The 22,304-nt window shown below is 35.5% G+C and overlaps 1 protein-coding gene across 5 annotated transcripts in view; it reads right to left on the bottom strand.

Annotated features, from left to right (window-relative positions):
- Positions 1–22,304, bottom strand: part of LOC106871954 (protein still life, isoform SIF type 1) — a 1,491,364-nt gene that overhangs the window by 724,790 nt on the left and 744,270 nt on the right. The window contains exon 1 of one of the 5 annotated variants that reach the window (XM_052966201.1): positions 21,982–22,150. The exons of the other annotated variants lie outside the window; for them this stretch is intronic. Coding sequence (XP_052822161.1) covers positions 21,982–21,983 — 2 coding nt within the window. The 5' untranslated portion in view covers positions 21,984–22,150. Of the gene's footprint in view, positions 1–21,981; positions 22,151–22,304 lie in introns of those variants that run through there. 5 annotated transcript variants of the gene reach the window in all.

Here is a 22,304-nt window from a genome sequence, read left to right as displayed (position 1 = left end):
AATTCATCCTATGATTGCGGAACTGTTTCTGGAAGGAAATGCAATCTTTCAGGATTATAATGCATCAATTCACACAGCTAAAGTTGTTACTGAATGGCACAAGGAACGTCTTATCTGGCCACCACAGTCCTCAGATCTCAATATTATTGAACATTTATGGTGCATTCTAGAAAAACAAGTAAGGAGTTGATATCCTCCACCATCATCACTACAAGAACTGGAGACTGTTTTAGCTGAAAGACGGACAAAAAATACTTTGGAAACAATTCAAACTTTGTACATGTCCATGCCTCATAAAATTCAAGTTGTAATTACTGCCAAAGGCTGTCCTACCCCATATTAAAATAAATTTGCTGGAAATTTTAAGGTGTTTCCATTATTTTGTCCAACCGCTGTATATATATATGTCTGTTTTCTTTCAGTTTCTATCTTCCAAATTCATTCACAAAGCTTTTAACTGAAGCAGGTGTTACATAATTCTATTTTTTCATTCATGCTTAGTGGTCTCAAACACATACAAAATACATTCAAAAGTTCAAACTATCAGTATTCTCAAATATAAGCATAAAAAATATAAAAATAATCTAAAAGTTTATATATAAACACACACACACACACACATATACATACATATATATATAGGGGTCCACCAAAGATCAGTCCTCAGTCCCCTCTTATTCATCATAGTCCTCCAGGTAATAACAAAGGAATTCAAAAGAGAATGCTGCTGGGAGTTCCTCTATGCTGACGATCTTGCACTAATAGCTGAGTAACTATCAGAAGGGGCAAAGTTTCTGGTGTGGAAGCAAGGTCTAGAATTGAAGGGCCTTAGAGTCAATCTAGGAAAAACCAAAGTCTTAGAAAGTAGGAAGGCAGACAAATCCCTTCAGGTGGATGGCACTGCTATATCTGTAGAAAAAGCATGCATACAACCTCCGTAAGATGTACCCAGTGTAAGCTATGGACAAATAAAAGTGCAGCAATATCAAAGGAAGGCTAACTGGGAAGACAGTATTTGTGTGTGGCATGTAAAAAACACCGTTTGGGTGTGGCCATTGCCAGTATCACCTGACTGGCCTTTGTGCTGGTGGCATGTAAAAGCACCCACTACACTCGGAGTGGTTGGCATTAGGAAGGGCATCCAGTTGTAGAAACTCTGCCAGATCAGATTGGAGCCTGGTGCAGCCATCTGGTTCGCCAGCCCTCACTCAAATCGTCCAACCCATGCTAGCATGGAAAGTGGACGTTAAACGATGATGATGATGATGATGATGTTTATATATGTGTGTATGTCTGTTTGTATATATATATATATATATATATATGTTGGGCCCCCAACTATGCGAACCTGTTTATTGGCTACATTGAGGCCCAAATATTTTCAAGATTCACTGTTCCCACTCCTGAAATAGGTGGTCATTATATTGATGACTGCATCGGTCCGACCTCACTCTCCCATGAACAACTAGACTCCATCTTCTCTTTTGTCCAATCCTTCCATCCTGCCCTCGAATTCTCGTGCACTATTTCCAACACTACTCTCTCCTTTCTCGACATTTCTGTCAACATACACAACTCCGCTCTCACTACATCCATACACTACACACACACTGACTCACACTCATACCTCAACTTCTCCTCCTTCCACCCTACCCACACCAAGTTCTCCATCCCCTACTCCCAATTCCTCTATCTGTGCAGGCTCTGCAGTGACAACCATGACTTTGAGATTCAGTCTCAAATCATGGCTCGCCACTTCATCCTTGCCATCCGCACCACCCTTGCCAGAACATGTTCCATGGACCGTGCCTCTGCTCTCTCTCTCTCTCCTGTTTTATTTTAAGTATTTTGCTGCATTCTGATGAAGCTCCATGTTCCAGATCAGATGTGTTATAACATATGATGAATATTATTCTCAGAATTTTCTTTGGCAACATTGTGGGTCATTGGAAGCAGAAATGGCTGTTAGATGGGATCAAGTTTTGTATCAAAAAATAATAATTGATGGTAATCGATTGTAGTTTATCAAGATTTCTCAATTTTCTGCTTAATTTAAATTTGATTCCCGATAAACTATTGTTTATTTTTGTTACTGCCTGTATCCTATGAGCATGATATGCTTAGGTAATTTATACCAGCAGTAAAATGGATATTGTTATCTCTTAGATGGTTATTCCAACTGCTAACTCTACTAACATTTTACACACACACACACACACACACACATATATATATATATATACGCACACATATATATATACACACACATGAATAAATATATACAAATATATACACAAGCACGTATACATATATATGCATGCATATATATATATATATATATATATATACATACATCAGTGGTGTATTGTGGTTGTTGTATTGGGTGTGCTGCCACACCCAACACCACCTCCAAATTTTGTGATTAAATTAATGAGTAAAGTTAATATCAATAATGAATTTGTAATTTTTGATGGGCATACAGCACACACCTAGCACATCTGGAAGATATATCCCTGATATACATCATCATCATCATCATCATCGTTGTCGTCATCGTGTGATGTCCTCTTTCCATGCTGGCATGGATTGGATGGTTTGACTGAGGGCTGGCGAGCCAGAAGGCTGCACCAATCTCCAATCCGATCTGGCATTGTTTCTACAGTTGGATGCCCTTCCTATTGCCAACCACTCTGAGAGTCTAGTGGGTGCTTTTTATATGCCACCAGCATGTGGGCCAGTCTAGTAGTACTGGCATCAACCATGCTCAAGTGGTATGTTTTATGCGCCACTGGCACAGGGGCTAGTCGGGCGGCACTGGCAACGAATAGTGCTTGAATAGTGCTTTTTACGTGTCACCGGCACGGTACCAGTCAGCTAGCAATGGCATCAACCATGCTTGAATGGTGCTTTTTACATTCATTAGCACAGGTGCCAATCAGCTGGTACTGTCATCAGCCACGACAATGATGTCACTTGCCTCAACAGGTTTACGCAAGTGCAGTTTTTGGCCCAATGATTGAAGGGTGCTCTTAAATGGGCTGGTTATGCTGCTCTGGCAAAGGCCATAGTTATGGTCTCACTTGACTTGCTGGGTTTTCTCAAGCACAGCATATCTCCAAAGGCCTCAGTTACTTGTCATTGCCTTGGAGGCCCAAACTTTCGAAGGTCATGCTTCACCACCTCAGCCCAGGTCTTCTTGGGTCTACCTCTTCCACAAGTTCCCTCTACTGCTAGGGTGTTAGGGTGTGACACTTTTTCACACAGCTGCTCTCATCCATATGCAATACATGACTATACCAGTGCAGTCGTCTCTCTTCCACATCACATCTGATGCTTCTTATGTCTAAATTCTCTCTCAGGGTGCTTACACTCTGTCGTGTATGCAAATGACGTTACACATCCAGCGGAGCATACTAGCTTCAGTCCTTGCAAGCTTACGCATGTCCTCAGCAGTCACAGCCCATGTTTCACTGCCATGTAGCATGGCTGTTTGCACACATGCATCATACAGTGTACCTTTTACTCTGAGCGAGGGCCTTTGTCACCAGCAGAGGTAGGAGCTCTCTGAACTTTGCCCAGGCTATTCTTATTCTAGCAGCTACACTCTCAGAGCAACTGTCCCCACTACTGATTTGGTCACCTATATAACGGAAGACATCAACTACTTCTAGTTTTTCCTCCTGGAATGTGATGGAGGCTGTTTTCTGCCCATCTTCAATGTTCATTGCCCTTGAGCATTTGCCACACACAAAATCTATCTTTCCAGTTAGCCTTATGTGTTCATAGCTTACACTGGGTACATCTTATGGAGTTTCTACCTACGCCTTTTCTACAGAACGAGCAGGGCCATCTACCTGAAGGGATTTGTGGTTTGTCTGCCTTCCTACTTATTAAGACTTTGGTTTTTGCTAGATTGACTCTAAGGCCCTTCAGTTCTAGAATTTGCTTCCACACCTCCTCCATTTCTGATAGTGATTCAGCTATTAGAGCAAGGTTATCAGCATAGGGAAGCTCCTAGGGGCATCCTGTCTTGAATTCCTCTGTTATTGCCTGAAGAACTATGATGAATAAGAGGGGGCTGAGGATTAACCATTGGTGGACCCCCTACTCCTACCCAGAATTTTTCCATGTACTCATTGCCAACCCTCACCTTACTGACAGCATCCCTGTGCATGGCTTGTACAGTTCTCACTAACCACTTATCTATTCCTAGTTTCTGCATTGACCACCAGATAAGGGATTGGGGAACCTTGTCAAAGGCTTTCTCCATGTCAACAAAAGCCAAGTACAGAGGATCATCTTTGGCTAGGTATTTCTCCTCCAGCTGTCTTACCAGCTGCATTTCGTCTAGACTGACTTTCTCCCTAATTGGTTGGGCTACAACACTCTCCGTGACTTTCATTACTTGATACCTCTTTAATTACTCGTATCTAATGCATCACCTTTACCTTAGTAGCAGTTGACTATGGTGCTGCTGCACCAGTCATTGGGTATGACTCCTTCGTGTTAACTATATGGGTGACTAGAATATAGCTGACATCACCAGATATTTTGAGCATCTCTGCAGCGATTTCTGATGGGCTGGGGGCTTTCCCTGTCTTCATACCCTTAATTTCTTTATCTACCAAAGTACTGTCAATTCAGATATCTGGTCCCTCTGTTGGGTTGACATTCAGCAGTCTCTCATTCTCCCATTCATTCTCTTCATTTAGCAACCTTTCATAATGGCATCTCCAGGTTTCTCCCTTTGCTTCCTCATTAAGTGGGTCATCATCCATGTGGACACATTTCTCTCCTATGACATCATGATTCTCTCTCATGATGCAGAACATTGGCAAATTTTTTCTTATCTGCTTCCCCTCTGGCTAAGTAAACCTGTCTTCTAGCTTCCCTTCTGGCAATCTGATATGATTCCCTGCTACTACCGTTCTTCCAGTCCTTCCATGCCTGTTTCTTTTCTTTAATGGCCCTTTCAACTACATTGTTCGACTACCAAGTTACCATGGGTCGAGAGGGGACTTTGCACCAGCCATAGATCTGCTCAGTAGCCCTCAACAGGTTGTCCCATAGAAACTTTTAGTTGTCTTCCACATCATGTAAGACTATATCCCCCTCTATTTTGTCAAAAGCTTCAAGTGATGCATCTCCAAATCTCTGTCCATTCGCAGGATCCTTAAGCTTCCAGACCCTTCTTCTTCATGCTGGTCGTCTTCTGGGCATCCATTTAGCTCTGATCCTGAAGTCGCTAATTACTAATCTATGTTGTGGGGTGCATTCTTCACCTGGGAAGGTTTTGGCATTTATAAGTAGCCATCTGTCCTGTTTCCTGGCAATACACATATACTCACATATATACATATATACACATATATTCACAAATATATATATATGCATATATACACATATATATTTACATACATAGATATATACATATATACACCTATATATACATATACATGTATACACACATGCACATATATATATATATATATCTTTAATTAGAGGTTAAATTAGCCACATTAAGGGATAGTATCATCGGGAATTGGTACACATACATGTATCTCCATGTATGTGTGCATATGTGCATACCTATTTGTATTTATTGCTTGTGTATGTGTATATGTGTGTGCTTGTGTGCATGTGTTTATATATATATATATATATATATATATATATATATATATATATATATATATTTAGATGCATTTATTTGTGTATGTATATATATGTATATGCACTAAATTAAAAGACAAATGTTTTCGACCAGTGTTAATGTATGTTTATGTATTCTTTTTATATAAGTTTCTCTCAATTCTATAAACAACATAACAAAGTACTAATTTTATCTCCTCATTCATATGATACTTTTCTTCACTGTAATTTACTATTCAACCTCTATTTACCCATTATTATCCTAATTATATTCACAAATTATCCATTACCTACTAACAAGACCTATAACCCCCTAACTTGGGCATATACCAATAATAAGTATAGAATAATACTCAATCTGCTGTGATGATTTTAAAAGACAACACATAAAAAAACCTAATGTTATATCTTTTTTCTACCCCTCTGAAATGATTTTGTGTAATAAAATGATTTTAATAATTTCTATTTAATCTTTTTGGTTTAATTGAAACAGCTGTAAGGGCCTATGTTTGATTTTCGCAGATAATAAATTCTTATTAAATGCTATATCTCCATTTTCTTACTTTCTGTATATATATATATATATATATATATATATATATATTGGGTTATCCCATAAATAATGTGATTTTTTAAATTGCATGAACTAAAAGTCAGAGGGGGACAGGGTAAACTACCTGCATCATCTTGCTATGAAAGCAGGCAGTAATTTTACCTTGTACTTATTTTTAGTGTAAGTTTTGAAGAGTGTAGTTCGATTTTAACAGTTATTTTATCAAAGCTATTATGGAAATGACAAAGGAGCATATTCGACATATTTTGTGTTATGAATTCAATAAAGGCAACAATGCAATGGAAAGTGCAAGGAATATTAATGCAGCATATGGAGATTGGACAATAAGCATACGTTAGACCAACCACTGGCTTGCTGTGTCCCCAAAACATGTACCAAGAGTGATAAAAATCAAATATCCAGTCAACATCATGTTGCTTGGAGTGATCACTAGTGATGGTGACGTTATGCCTCCATTCATCTTCCCACACGACCTCACACTCAACACAGAGGCCTACATCAAGTGCTTGGAGGAGGTAGTACTGCTTGGGTCAAGAGAGTGGCTACTGGAAAACCCTATGCCTGGCAACAGGACTCTGCACCATGCCACACAAGCAGGAGGACCCAGTCATGGCTGTCAGACAATTTCTATGACCACATCACCCCTAACATTTGGCCACCCCCTTGATTATTATGTGTGGGGCACAGTTGAGTGAGAGACCAACAAAACTCCTTGTAATACCAAAGATGAACTGAAGGCAAGGACTATTGCAGTATTCACCAACTTAAACAAGGTGACCATCCAGAAGAATTGCAGGAGATTCTGAAGTCATCTGGAGGCTGTGTTTGAAGCCAATGGCGATTTTATTGAATAAATTTATTCTTTAATATTTCAGAATATTTTATGTAATTTTGGTAAATATGTATATTAAAATGAGATGTCAGTGTTAGTTTCATTTTTGCCTAATTTAGATGACAATTTATTCACCGCAGCCTGAATAAATGCATATATGAGTGTGTGTGTGTGTGTGTGTGTGTGTGTGTGTGTGTGTGTGTGTGTGTGTGTGTGTGTGTGTGTGTGTGTGTGTGTGTGTGTGTGTGTGTGTGTGTGTGTGTGTGTGTGTGTGTGTAGGGGTGTGTATGTGTGTATACTTACACACATAATCACAGATCTACATTCCCACTTGGATCCTAATCTCTCACCCTTGTTTTTCTCTCCCTTTTTGACAATATAACTGTCAACTTCAATAGTTTACATTTTTACCCTTTCTCTCACTCTCTTTATGTTTTTCTCTTTCATCTGATGAAGGATACACATACAAAACGTGAAAACTCTTAATTTTATGCATTAAACTAATACAGTGTTTATTTAACATTTTCTATCTTTCATTCATGTAGTCGTTGATTATTTTGATAATGTTTTAGAGATTGGATGCTCTTTTTATCTCCAGTCACTTGAGGAGTTGTTCACTTGGACTCAAGTGTATCACCAAACTCCCAGTGTCTATTTAGAGAAGCTATTCCCTTAGAAAAGCTGTTGTTACTACAAGTTGTGATAGGAAGCCAACCTCTTTTCCATGTAGATTTCCAGTTACATCTTACAGTGTTAGGTTACAGCTATAGAATATTAAGTAGTATCGGAGTTAGAGACAAGAAATGTGCTGAAAATGATAAGAAACCAGAAGAGGTTAGGACTGAAGGGAAAAATAAGCTGAGAGAGAGAGAGAGAGAGAGAGAGAGAGAGAGAGAGAGAGAGAGATAAGATATGGGATAAAGGAAATGGAAGAAAGTCAGATAAAATAGGGATATGCAGATGAAAGAGTGAAATCTTAGAAGGGATAAAGATGAGAGATAAGATGGAGGAAGCAGAGGAGAGTCAGGTAAGAAGGATGGATCATATGGTAAGAAGGACTGGGTAGAAAATAAGACAAGGAATGACATCTGGTGAGAGATGACATGAAGTTCAGAAGAGAGAAAAGAAAAGAAAGGACTTATGAGAGAAGAATAAGGAGGGAGGGCAAAAAAGACAACATGACATAAAGATAGTGAGCCATAGAAAAAGAAAAGTTATGCCCCAAAGGAAAGAAGTAAGAAGGGAAAAAAGGAAATGTGACAGCGGGATACATGTTGACTGATAGTGTGAGCATTGCTCTGGCAATACTGAATAGTTCAGAAGGGCATGTGAAATGAGATCAAACAGATACCAATAAATGTAGAGAGAAAGAAAAGGAAAGATATGACAGGTAGAGATTGCAGGAATGCATGTGAGAGAGAGAAAGAGAGAGAGAGAGAGAGAGAGAGAGAGAGAGAGAGAGAGAGAGTCAAGGGGATTATATATGTATGCTTTCTGAGATTGGATCATCATCATGATTCCCCTACATAGCTTAATAGCCTATGGTATGACTACAGAAAAGGCTTTATGGAAATTGCTGGGTTTTAACCACTTCTCTGAGTAATCATTGTCATAAACTATGATTTTCTCTTTTATAAATAAACAATTCATCAAGAACTTATCTGAATGTCCCTCAGCCCCATTACACAACAGCAATTCTTTTACAAATAAAAATAGCAAATACACAAAAATAAATAAATTGAAAAGCAAATCAGTCTGATCATAAAAATCAATATTGTTATGTATAAGTCCCATGCAATACAAAACATTTCAACATGTCAGTTAATATGAACATAAAAAATTTATACAACAAACATCTCCACAGTCATAGCTGTGTGTTTAGGCACAGGCATGTTTATGTAGTTAAGAAGTTAGCTTTATAATCATATGGTTCCAGGTTCAGTCCCACAACAGAACTCCTGCTGTGGATATGGGTTTCCCAAAACCTTGTATGTCTTAGTAGATGTAACCTGAAAGAAGCCCTCTGTGTGTATGTGTGCGTGTATTGGGTTGTTAGAAAAATTCATTCATTTCTTTCCAATGTTATTTAAATTAATGCAAAAAATATCTTTATCACAGTGTTTTATGTTTTTTTGTAGCTCTATTTCTTCCTCTACAACTAACTCTTGCTTCTCATTTTTGAAATTTGAATATAGGATTCAAGACTCAGTGAATGTGAAGAAGTTTTGAACAATGAAGAAAAATATATCATTGACTGATTTGTTAAAATTGTTAATGAAACAAGATTAAAATAAATGAAAAAAAAAGAAACAAATTTAGCTGACGAGCCAATATAAGTATATATCCATACAATTTCAAAATATGGTGATTAAAATCAAAATAAGCAACAAGAATATCCAGAAGTAATGCAGTATGATCATTTCAAGCAACTCAATTTAATTGAACAATGCAATCATTACATCAATTTAAATGCAGACCACTCCTCAGCTGCATAAAGGCATAGAATTAAATTAAATTAAAAGAGATGGACACATTAATATAATTTTACCTAAAACCTCCAAGAAGGTAAGGAGATAGACAAAGAACATGCTGTCTTCACTTCAGCTTAGCAGCTACATGTGTGTGTGTGTGTGTGTGTGTGTGTGTGTGTGCGCGCGCACACGTGCGTGTGTATGTGTGTGTGTGTTAATATCTCCTTGTCTCAACACTGCATGCTAATTGTAAATAAACGTCAATATCATAGAAGAGATGTCATTTGCTTACAATCTTCCTTGGAAACATGTCCAGCTATTGTGATTCTTAAGTTTGAAAGACCAGGGGAAATATAACACCTTGTGAAAACAGATGAGGGTTAGTGACAGGAAAAGCATTCAACTGTAAAAAAACTATGCCTTAACAAACATCATAGAACCAATGAGAATATGAAAATGTGGATGTAAAAGAATTATGCATGTATCATCATCATCATCATCGTTTAACGTCCGCTTTCCATGCTAGCATGGGTTGGACGATTTGACTGAGGACTGGTGAACCAGGTGGTTACATCAGGCTCCAATCTGATTTGGCAGAGTTTCTACACCTGGATGCCTTTCCTAACACCAACCACTCTGAGAGTGTAGTGGGTGCTTTTACGTGCCACCGGCACGAAGGCCAGTCAGGCAGTACTGGCAATAGCCACGCTCAAAATGGTATCTTTTATGTGCCACCTGCACGGGAGCCAGTCCAGCGGCACTGGCAATGATCTCGCTCAAATGTCCATACACGTCCCACCGGCACAAGTGCCAGGGCACAGGTGCCACCACGATTTTGCTTTTGCTTGCCTCAGCAGGTCTTTGCAAGCCAAGTTTCTGTGTCCAACGAAGGAGACAACGTTGGCATGGGTGCCATCCATCAAAATTAGTTCGATTTCACTTGCCTCAACAGGTCTTCGCAAGTGGAGCTTAGTGTCCAACGTAGGAAGGTACGCATCCTAGCAGAGGCTTTGGATTTAGGTCTCACTTGGCTTGCCGGGTCATCTCACACACAGCATATCTCCAAAGATCTCGGTCAGAAGTCATTGCCTCGGTGAGGCCCAATGTTTGGAGGTCGTGTGTATATACATATATATATATATTTATATATATATATATATATATACGTATATATATGCATAAAATACTTAAACGGATTTATTTATATAACTCCTGTACACATGTTTACATAATAGATATTTAAAAGTTGTTTAAAAAATAAACATCTATCATTTCAAATTGCAATTGAAATCTAAACAATGTTTAAAATTAAGAAAAATATAGCTTTCATTATCACATGTTGAAGAATAGAAAACATGTGGTTAATATTAAATAAAAATAAAAATGGAAAAGATTTATATATATTTGCATACAAATTTACTAAAATGATATATATATCACCATCTTTATCACCATTTCAAAATCTGTTTTAAGATGGCATTTGTTAGAAGAGTTCCAGTGCAGCATGCTGCAAACTTGCAAACTCATTTAAGTTACCTTGTCAATGAGAAACAATGTCATGAGATCTAACTTCCCCTCCCTTCCTTGATAGGACATGGCACCTCCCACTGTCAGCAAAAGTAATTTTTCACTCACAAACAATTGTTTATTTATCATGTAGCAAACAAGCACTCCTTGTATGGTGCAAGCACTCCTGCATATATTAGCTGCTATCACATTACCTCTATCAGATATTTTGTCAACTTCAGAGAAATTAAATATTGACAAAAGGGCTGTGCTAGAACAGAATAATAGTACACAGAGGAAAGGTATCCTCCAAAAATAGAGGAATAAAATATGAATTCCGGTAACTTTCTTTTTATGTAAAATGACAGTTTTTGTATCAAATCTGAGAAAAATACAATTGTCTTTGAACTTAATGTAAAAATAATTTGCTTATCTTTATTTCATAATGTGAGATAAAACTTGTCTTTTTTTTTTCTTTTTTTCCACTGTATCCCATCCATTTTTTCATAATTACACAGATAAGACTTGGAATAATTGTTTTGCAAACTAGACATACTACTCCACCTATATATGATGAGGCTTTTTTTCTGTTCAGTCAGATAAATTAGCACAAAAAGAATCAGTTGTTTTATATAAGGGCACAATGTAAAACAATTGCTAGATCTATATTTATGATAATGAAGTCAGTTGTTAAGCATCTGAACCATGCAATAAACATCCATAACATGTTAATGCCCTCCAAGTGTTAGGAATTTCAAGTACTAAGGAGGAAAACATGATTTATGTAAAAGATTTTATAACTGACAAGTGAGACAAAATCATCAGTTACAGTAACATGTTCAAGAAATAGGTAAACAGTTAGGAAGGCCTTTTCCAAAATGCATTTACATGAATGCTTGGTGGATCCTCTAGCTCAGCTGCATGAATAATATTCTGATATAGGGTGTGTTTGTAACATTCAAAGGATCAGCAGACATTTAGGTTAAAAGTAGTGTCTAACGTTAAAGAGGAAATTCACCCTTTGCATAATCCTTTTAGCATTGTCAGAAGTTCTTATGCTTAACTTTTGTGCTATTTATTAATTATGAGGTATGAAGCTGGAATCACTAATAGAAGGGCTATGAAGTTTGTTTCTTTAAATGAGTAGTGTCAATTTATTATTGCAGTCCAATGAGATTACATTAACTCTATTGCAAGATAATTTGAAGGTCTCCAGTAAGGATAGCTGCACAGTAAAAGTATACAAAACCTATGTGAAAAATGTAATGGGAAATCATCAGCAGCAGCAAATGTCTGTTTAACTGGTTGGTTTGACAGTAACTAACAGGTCCAAGGACCGCATCATGTTCCACTGTTTACTTTGGCATTCTTTCTATGACTGGATGCTCTTCCTAATGCCAACCACTTTACAGTGTATATTGGATTCTTTTGTCATGCCACCAGCACTAGTGAGATTTCCATGCAGCCCACAAGACTATGAAATCCAAGAGAGATAGCTTCATGCTAGAAAGTAGGAGAGAAGAGCTAGAGCAAAATAGGTTTCTTACTGTAGAGGAGCTACACAGTTTCTCACGTTTTAGAAGGGAAGGTGGGAGCGATTGGAGTGAATCAAGGAAGAGATTAAATTAGTGGATATGAGGTGTCTGTGTGGACTGTCAAGGCACAAGGTGAGTAAAAGTGATTGAGGGCAAAAGAACCAGAAGTGTGGGTGTATAAATGTTGTAAGAATGTATGGGAGAGAGGAGATGGGTGAGGGATGTATGTGAACATAATGAATGCAGAACAAGTATTCAGTGAAAGATAAATAGAAGAGGAAGGGAAGAATTTACTACTGTAGAAATTGGATATGGTTGAGGGGTGGATGTAGTGAATGGTGGATGAGGAACAATCAATGATGAATGGAGTGAAGTATGGCAGCATAGTGATGATGAAAGAGAAGATAGGAAAGGGTGAGAAGGAGATTATGAGTTGTTGCATAGGCTATGACAGCAAATGAGGAGAGGTAGACATAAAGCATGGAGAGATGTATAATGATGGAAAAGGTTAAATGACTTGATAGATGGGATGGGGCATTGTAAAATGTGGGTGGAAGACATTATTAAAATTGAGGTATGGGGTATTAAGTGAAATTGTTCCAGATAGTGAGAAAGATTAGTGATATCAAAGAAAAGCTGCAGTTAAAGAGATAATGGGTGGTGGGAGTGTCTCAGGGGAGGAAATTAGGCAAAGAGTCCATGTGCACACAAACAGACCTTCGAGAACTTAGTTTCACTGAGATGGGTGGATCTTCTTGAGAACTGCATATTACCAGTAATATCAATCCCTGGTCATCTTCCCTGAGGGGTTCAAGGTCCCGAAGTCAGCCTTCACTACTACATACATGTCTTCCTGGTTCTCTCTCTCCTGTAAATTCCATCCACATTAAGTGATCAGTGCTTCTTTGTACAGCCGATCAGACATTACCAGCATAGTTTTCTCTCTTGCATGCTATATCTGATTCTCCTTATGCTGAGTTTTTCTTTCAGCACACTTGTACTACGTCATTCATTCACACTTACATTGCACAACAAACAGAGTATGTTTGCTTCATTTCTTTCCAGTTTCCTTATGTCGTCTACATTCAAGGCCCATGTTTTATTACTATGCAACATTGCAGTTTTAACATAAGTGCCATAAACTCTGCCCTTCACTTTTGGTACCAGCAGTGGTAGAAGCTCCCTGAAAATTTTAACCTGTTCTCACCTTGGTAACTGTACTGTTGGAGCAGCCACCTTCCCTGCTAATTACATTTATTAGTTACTTCTAATGAGTTATCCAGGTGTTTAAGAGAATTTATTTCAGATGTGCTCATAGTATGTAGTGCTCCAATTTTAAAATATATATATATATTCTAAAATACAGTAAAGGCTATAGAGTTCAACCAACATATACTACATAAGACAAATGAATAGTTAAACCTTTAGAGTTCAGATTAATTTGTCAAATGTAATGCTTATCTGTTCACATTAATTTTGATTTATTCAAGTTCAAGTGGGATGTCCACAATATTTGCTTGTAACTTTGTTAATTTCCTACATACCGATTTGAAGGTTTGTAAATGGGTGCTTATATGCCAGTGGTTTATAGTTATGTAATTTTAACTGATCTTTCTGATTAAATTTTACTTTTATGGGCAAGTAAATTTAATTAACAGGTGTAAAAACAATAACATGAATAAACACTAAAATTCATATTCTTAATACATCTTACCTGTTTGATTTGTTACTAAAATTATCCCAGATCTGAACTGCCAATAATTTTACATTTTTCAAGATGAGGTACATTAATTTGAATTAATTAAAATACAGGTGCAATGGGTACAAGATTTTATTCTTTCTCTATATTTCATTCAAACATCTTCATTGAAAATAAAGTACAAAACACTTTTACTAGTCAATATACCATTGTCTATGTACTCTTATACAATTTAATGAATTCATTTATGTAACAGAATGCATCTAATAAAAATAGCTCATTAACAGGTGAGACAAAGGTGAATACAGGTGTGTAACATACTGAAAATTAATATGTATTTCTCACTTTCACATATTATTTATTATAAAATGAAAAGGAATATATAAAATAATATAGTTACAAAATAATATAGTTATGACATATTTCTGTCATGAAACTGCCCAAAGCACCCTTTACACAAGAGCACTTTGCAAAAGGAACACATATACGAAGTTTCAATCTGATGCCCTTTTGCAGTTTTTCTTTTTTGCACTGAACACAGTCTGCAAACTTTTTTTCTTCTATTTATCATTTTGACTTTATGAAAGTCAATATTTTCTCTGTTGACATCCACCTCAATTAATTTTGCCTTTCTCCCAGTTCTGTGCTTTCTAGAAGAAAAGCTCCCACGTAACTGAGATGCAATGTCAACTCAAGATTTCAAATGGTCAAGGTCCTTTGGTGGCAGAGGTACCTTGTGGCATTTTACATATACAATATATGAATTAACTATAGTTAAATTAACTAAAAACCACAAAATGTACCTCCACCATTTCTTCCCAGGTTGACCAACTGGGTAATATGCCCGATATTGGTCAGATTTATCAACCCCACCCATATATTTGTTATAACAAATATTCACTAGGGGTTTCCCCTTAACACCAACACCAGGTTGTTCATTAGTAGACAGAAATAAAATCTGTCTTTTGTCTTTGAAAGCAGTAGCTACTAATTTTCCTTTTGCATTTGTAAAATGTCCTTGTTTTAAATTTCATTTTCATTTCACGGGGTAAACCTTTACGGTTGCCCATAACAGTACTGCACATGTAAGTACTTACATGGGCAAGATTTTCTGCCAAAGCCACTGAAGAAAAAAACAGTCAAAATATAGGTGTCTGTGCTGATGGTGAAATGGTTCAATAAGAGATCATACTATATCATGTCCCAATCCATATGGTCTGTTTCCATTATATTTTTTACCTGTGTAAACATCAAAGTTTACACAATATCCAGTGCCTGATTCACATACCTTGATCCCCCATTTAGTGGGTTTGGCAGGCATGTACTGCTGAAAATGTACTCTGCCCTTATAGCCTATCATGGCTTCATCTACACTGAGATTTTTCCCAGGTAGATACACAGTTTTATAACTATTAAGGAGTAAATCCATTACAGGACGTACTTTGTGCAGAGGATCATAGTTTGGGTCATTTTTGCTGGAGGCATTAGCAGAATCAATTAAATGTAAATACTGAGATATTTCCGAATACCTCGTCTTCGACATTATACTTGAGATATATGGATCACCATATCTTATATCAGGACTCCAGTAGTTCCCCAGTCGAGGAAGCTGTTTAACACCCAACATAATATTGATTGTGAAAAACACTCTCAATTCCGCAGTATAAGTTGGCTGCCATAGTGGATCGTTTCTTCCATGAATAGAAATTATACATTGTGCATAATTGTTTGTTTCCTCCATAACATTTTCAAAAAAACTTTCTGGTAACAATAAAAATAGAGAGTCCAATGGTTGAGCATCAGGAAGTAAATTGTGTTGTGGACCAGTATTTTCTGTGAAATCAGAAATAGCGAGTGGTGTTGCAATCTTTGACCATGTTGCCATGTTTTCGATATCATATTCATCACTTTCCTTTTTATGACTTTCGGTCTCAAGATCTTCCTTGTCTAACAAATATTCACTAATATCGATATCTGATTCATCCAAAGACAAAATACTCTTGTTTTCATTTATATTTTCTATATCGTCAAGAGTAAAACCTTCAAAGTCGGAATCACTACTTGCTGATGCCATTTCATTAAAAACTAAGGTACAGACTTCTCTTCAAACGTTGAAAAAAACCATATGGTCTAAACAATTTCACAGTATTTATACTTAAATAAAGGTGAGAAAGGCTTCATCTCGCATTATTGCTAAGCTACAAGAATTCAGTAATGTGATTTGTTTTTTGTTTTTAACGATTTCAAAGAGCAGTCGGATACTGCTGGATTTGGCCGGTTTAACCAAATAAAGGGGAATTAATTTTGGCCGGTTTGGACACTAAAGGGTTAATATCAACTGGAGCATGAAAATGAGGAAAATTTGCTAGATCTTATGTGATACACAAGTGAAAATTTTGTTGATATCAAGAGTAGTAACATTCTAACTAAAATTTTTAGGAGCAATAGATATGGACACCAATGAAAAGTTTCTGATGTATCTTGCTTTATGGAATGAGTAGTCATGCAGAAGAAATGAATACAGTGGAAATATGATGTACTTGTCTATTCCTCAGAGATGATGGATGTAAGAATGATATGCCAGTATCTGTTTGGAAAGATTGTTCTTATAGACAGAGTCCAGATCATCATTATCATTCTCAACATCATTAATATCTGCTTTCCATGCCGGCAAGGGTTGCATGGTTTGACAGGAGCAACAAGGCCACATTGTGTTCCAGTTTCAGCTTTGACATGGCTTCTATGTGGGGGGATGACTTTATTAATACCAACCACTTTACAGAGTGTATTGCGAACTTTTTCATGCCACTGGCACAAAGTAATGTTGCCATGTAACTTGCAAGAGAGAGAGAGAGTAAAAACCCATAGATGATTTTGTTCTAAACAGAAACCAAGCATGAGAAAATTAGGAAATACTCTATTTTGCAGCATTCTAGTAAAAATTTTCAGACTGAAATTTACAGCCAAAAAAAGGTCGGTTAACTTATACACCAAGACAACTTTGAAAAACCAAAAGCTCCAGGTGAAATACAGCAGGATTTGGAAAGACATTGTCATGTATGCCAGAAAATATGGTATATTAATTTTCACATAGCCTTAAATGTGTTTTGACACTGGAAGTAAGACATCATTAGATTTAGATCCTCCAAATTAGCACTATATCATTTACTAACAATCATAAGCCTCAAATGTAATTAGGGAGTAAAAGGGAAAGAGAAATATCACAGAAATAAATAAAGTTTCTGTAGGAGACAACAATATACCACATATAGTAGAAATTTAACCCCAGATTCACAATCTTTTGTTCCTGTTCAAATGAATGGCTAGGAAACATGAAAAAACATAAGACTATATTGCAGAGAGATTTGCTCCTCCCACTACTTTTTGAAATTGCATTAATCCCTCTGACAAGCATAATGAGAAAATTCTGGCCTGCTTATGAGTTTGCCAAAACTAAAGAAAATATACATCATCTCCTTCATAAGGGTGACCTCAAACAACACATGTAAAGTGAGAAAGATCTGGTTTCTTTATACCAAATAGTAAGAGTATTCAGCAAGAATATTGGGGGTGAATAAGTATGCAGTGTTAATAATGGCTGAAAGAGGGCTGAAAGATAAAGACATCATTAGATCACAGAGAAATAATGAGGGATTCACATACTTAGGGGTGCTGCAAGATGACAGGATAATGGAGGGAGAAATGAGAGAGAAAATATCCAAAGAGGATATGAGAAGAATTATGAAGATGCTCAAAACAAAAATTAAATGGAGGGAATATTATTAAAGCAGTAAATACATAGGTTCTGCCAGTATTAAGATACACTGCTCTCTTTCTAAAGTGGACAAAGATCGAGCTACAAAATTTAGATAAAAGAACTAGAAAGCTACCCACAATGCACACCAGCCAAAAAGTAATACTGATAGGCCCTACCTACAATGAAAGGAAGAAGGCAGAGGATTTAAAAATACAGAAGACACCATTAATACTGGGATAATGAAAAATTATTATGAAAAATTATCAAATAGCTGGAAAGAGAAGGAATTACACAGCCAATTCATGCATCAAACCAAGGATACTAGAAGTAAACAATGTTGGTTGTGTTGACAGATGGAAATCAAAAAGGAGAAACCAAACTACTAATTATAGCTACTTAGGAATGAGTTATTAGGGTAAAACTCAGTCAGAGAACACATGCAGAATCAATGGGAAAGGAGAATGAAGTAGCCTAGAACAAAAATGTATAAGTGTAGGCATGACTGAGTGGTTAAAAGAATGCACTGAAATGTTAACCAAGTACATGGATTCAATGTATCAGAAAAGTGGTATGAAGACAAACCAAAAGTTGTGATAGAGAATAAGAATTAGAGGATTTTATAGGATTTCGTCATAAGTATTGACCATACTACTGAAGCAAGTAGATCAAATATGACATATAGAGGAAGAAAAAAATGACTAGCATAAGATCATAAATTGTACAATAGAAAACAGAGAGGATACCAAAGAAATTCAAAGCAACTGAGAACTATCAGGACCTAGCCATAGAGATGAAGAGATTGTGGAAGACTGAGATGAGAATTATACATGTGTTAATTGGTGCACTTGACACAACACCTAAACTGCTATCTTAGAAGCTAAAGGATATTGGAACTGAGATTTACATAGTCAACCTGTATGAAAGTGGTATCCTGTATTCTGCAAGAATCTAAGAAAGATTCTTGAGATTTGAAGAGCCTTCTTGTAACCAAACCTCAAGACAACACCTCTGCTAACTAAGAGAGCATATAATAGTTATAAAATTGTCTAGTGTGCTACAGATTCTGCCAGCTCACTGCCATAATGATGATGATGATGATGATGATGATGATGGCGATGACCCTTTCTATACTGGGTACAAAGCCTGAAATTCTGGGAAAAGGGGGCTCGTCAATTACATTGACTCCAATGCTCAACTGGTACTTATCAACACTGAAAAGATGAAAGGCAAAGTCAACTTCAGTGGAATTTTAACTCAAAGTGTAAACTGTCAGAAGAAATGTTACTAAGTAACTGCTGCAATTTATTATTATATAAAACATTTGTTCATGAAAATAGGCTATTTTTCTCTTTCATTAAAATGTATATTTTTAAATATCTGTAAAATGTCTAACAAAATTTACTATTTGAGGGTAAAAGTATGATATTTCAAAAGAAGAATTGTTTTTATAAGCAAATTAACAAATAACTTTGAAATCAAAGGACATAATATATTTTGTTATACTTAAACAGTTCACTTTTGATAAATCAGTACAATTATATGATCATGTCGGCACTATGTGAAAGATTTACACATATATTCACACAAATGTTTATCAAGGGAATTTTGATATAAAGTTGATGGCTAAATAAGTGGAGGTGATGAAGCAAAAAGCTTAAGTAGAATCTTGAAAAGTATTCTCCAACACCATCGAGTGACTGAGTGGAGGTTGACCGAGTTTTGAAATATTTTCAAATGACAAAATTATGGATTCCAGAAAGGAATCTACAAGATAAAAGCTTGGAACCTTCTAAAAATAGAAAAGACTTTACTTTATTTCTTACTCTCTTTTATTGAATAAAATGGAAGAAAAGAAAGAACTCTTTTTCTTAAAGAGTGCTAGAAAACAGTGAAATAGACTAAAATATAGCAGAAATTTGACATACATTTTGAAAATCTTAAATTAGAAGAAACAGAAATGGTTTTAGAAAATCTAAAACAAAAGTATGAATACTAAGCCCCATGTATAAAGATTTTATTATAAGTCACCTTGAATACAGTTATCACTGGTCATTAATAGACACTGATTATAAAGCAACAATGGAGATTTGTAAATATTTCAAAACTAATAATCAGAGATTTAATACATAAAAGATGGAAGTCTATAGGTTACAGTAATATGCTTTAAAATACCAAAATCTTCTGAAATTTAGTGATACTTTGTTTTTCAAATCTATACATTATCAATTTCAAACAATTTGAAATATATTTGTATCAGCTGAATACAAGAATTTTATACAACCTTGAATACAGGCAATAAATCATGAATATACTGTTGCCTTTTCCCTGTAAGACATTTCTTTATCATTGCAAAGATTTCAAAATTCCTGAAATTTAACAGTTATCAGAAATTACTGAATTATTGAAAGGTGTAACATCAAAGTCACTCTCTCATTAGATTCACACACACACACACACACACACACATACAAGACAAGATCTGTTCCCTCATTGACTGATGTCAGAAATGGGGATATGGTACTAGCAAATGGAGACATTTAGTTCGAGATACATCCACTATCATAAAGATGTGTATGAGTGTATATACATATGTGAGTGTGTTAGTGTGTGTGCACATACACACACACACACACATGTATATATGTATACATATATACATATATATTATATCTATTATACATACACACACATTATATACGATATATGATATATATTTATATAATACATATTATATAATATGTACAATTTCAACATATATACAATATATATAATATGTACAATTTCAACATATATACAATATATATAATATGTACAATTTCAACATATATACAATATATATAATATGTACAATTTCAACATATATACAATATATATAACATGTATTTTTAATAGATATAATACAATATATATGACATATTTGATATATACATACATGTTATACATATATATCTATATCATATACCAATATATGTATGTATACACACACACATATTTTTAAGTATATATATATCTTCATTATACACACATACATGCATACATATACGTGCATGCACACATATGCCTTAATTAGAAAAATTTGACTAAGCAATGTACTTTACTTAACAATGATAAATTCAAAGTGAAAGTAAAAAATAAAATATTGTTTACTAGAAAAATTAGTTCAGAGACAATACCAGGGATAAATTTTAAAAGAAGATCTAATAATCAGTGATCTTTGGTTTGATTAGTCGAGATATTTACGCAAATAATACTTGTGATATAAGTAAGATTGATAAAAGAAAATGAAAATGAGGAAAACAAAGCTGTTGAATTGAAAACCCTCAAAAATTGTTGTTCAAAGTAACAATTTCAAATAACGGAGGAAGAAACTGTATTAGAGAATGGTTTCCTACATAAGCTGATGTAAAAGGATAAGATATTTAAAAAAATAAAGAGTAGGAATGAATGATAAAGATTTTTTTTTAATTTGCAAAAGCAAGCTACAAAGAGAATACAGGAATATTAAAATTAAATAGATCTTAATTTGATACAGTAGTAAGTAGTACAGAATTTAAGGAAGAGGTAATAAATATAATCTGAATAATAATTTACATATTTTAGATGTCACATAGTCATTTATTGCGTGCTACATATATTTTGCAGCTGTACTGGTCAATAGTTACTTAGGTTAATACAAATTTTGACAGATAAATGGTAATGGTAATACGTTTGTTGAACTACACAGAATGTACTCAACATTTCAATTAAATTTGCTTCCAAATTAACAGTAATATATACATGAATATATGGACAGTAAAAGAAAACTACCTATATGTTATGTGTAAAGCAAATGAGTCGAAGCTAGAGGTATACGGAGCATGTGAAAGAAAAGTGAGAGATAAGTGTAAAGAGGAAAGAATAATCAATTTAAATAGGAAAAGAGAAAAATAGAACAAAATATAATGAAAATAATTACATTGTTCCTTTTCAGGAAAAGGTAAAGAAAATGACTGCAACAACTGATATGTAACAGGCACATAACATATGACTAATATTGAATACTGTATGCCAAACTGTTGTAGCACTAACAATATTTCCAGGATATGTATGGCAGGAGTAGAATTTTAAATTTACTGCTATAACAAATGACACAGCAGGCACTATCAATGAAATTTTGATAGTTTACTACAAATTTCATATTCTGCAGGCACTTAACAAGATTCATATTAACACAGTAAACTGCTACATGTCAGTATCAATATGACAGTGTCTACAAATATGCACATATGTGAACTTTCC

The sequence above is a fragment of the Octopus bimaculoides genome, chromosome 3 (assembly GCF_001194135.2).
Source record: "Octopus bimaculoides isolate UCB-OBI-ISO-001 chromosome 3, ASM119413v2, whole genome shotgun sequence".
In the NCBI taxonomy this organism is placed as follows: Eukaryota; Metazoa; Mollusca; class Cephalopoda; order Octopoda; family Octopodidae; genus Octopus; species Octopus bimaculoides.
This window is presented reverse-complemented; position numbering and strand designations above follow the sequence as displayed.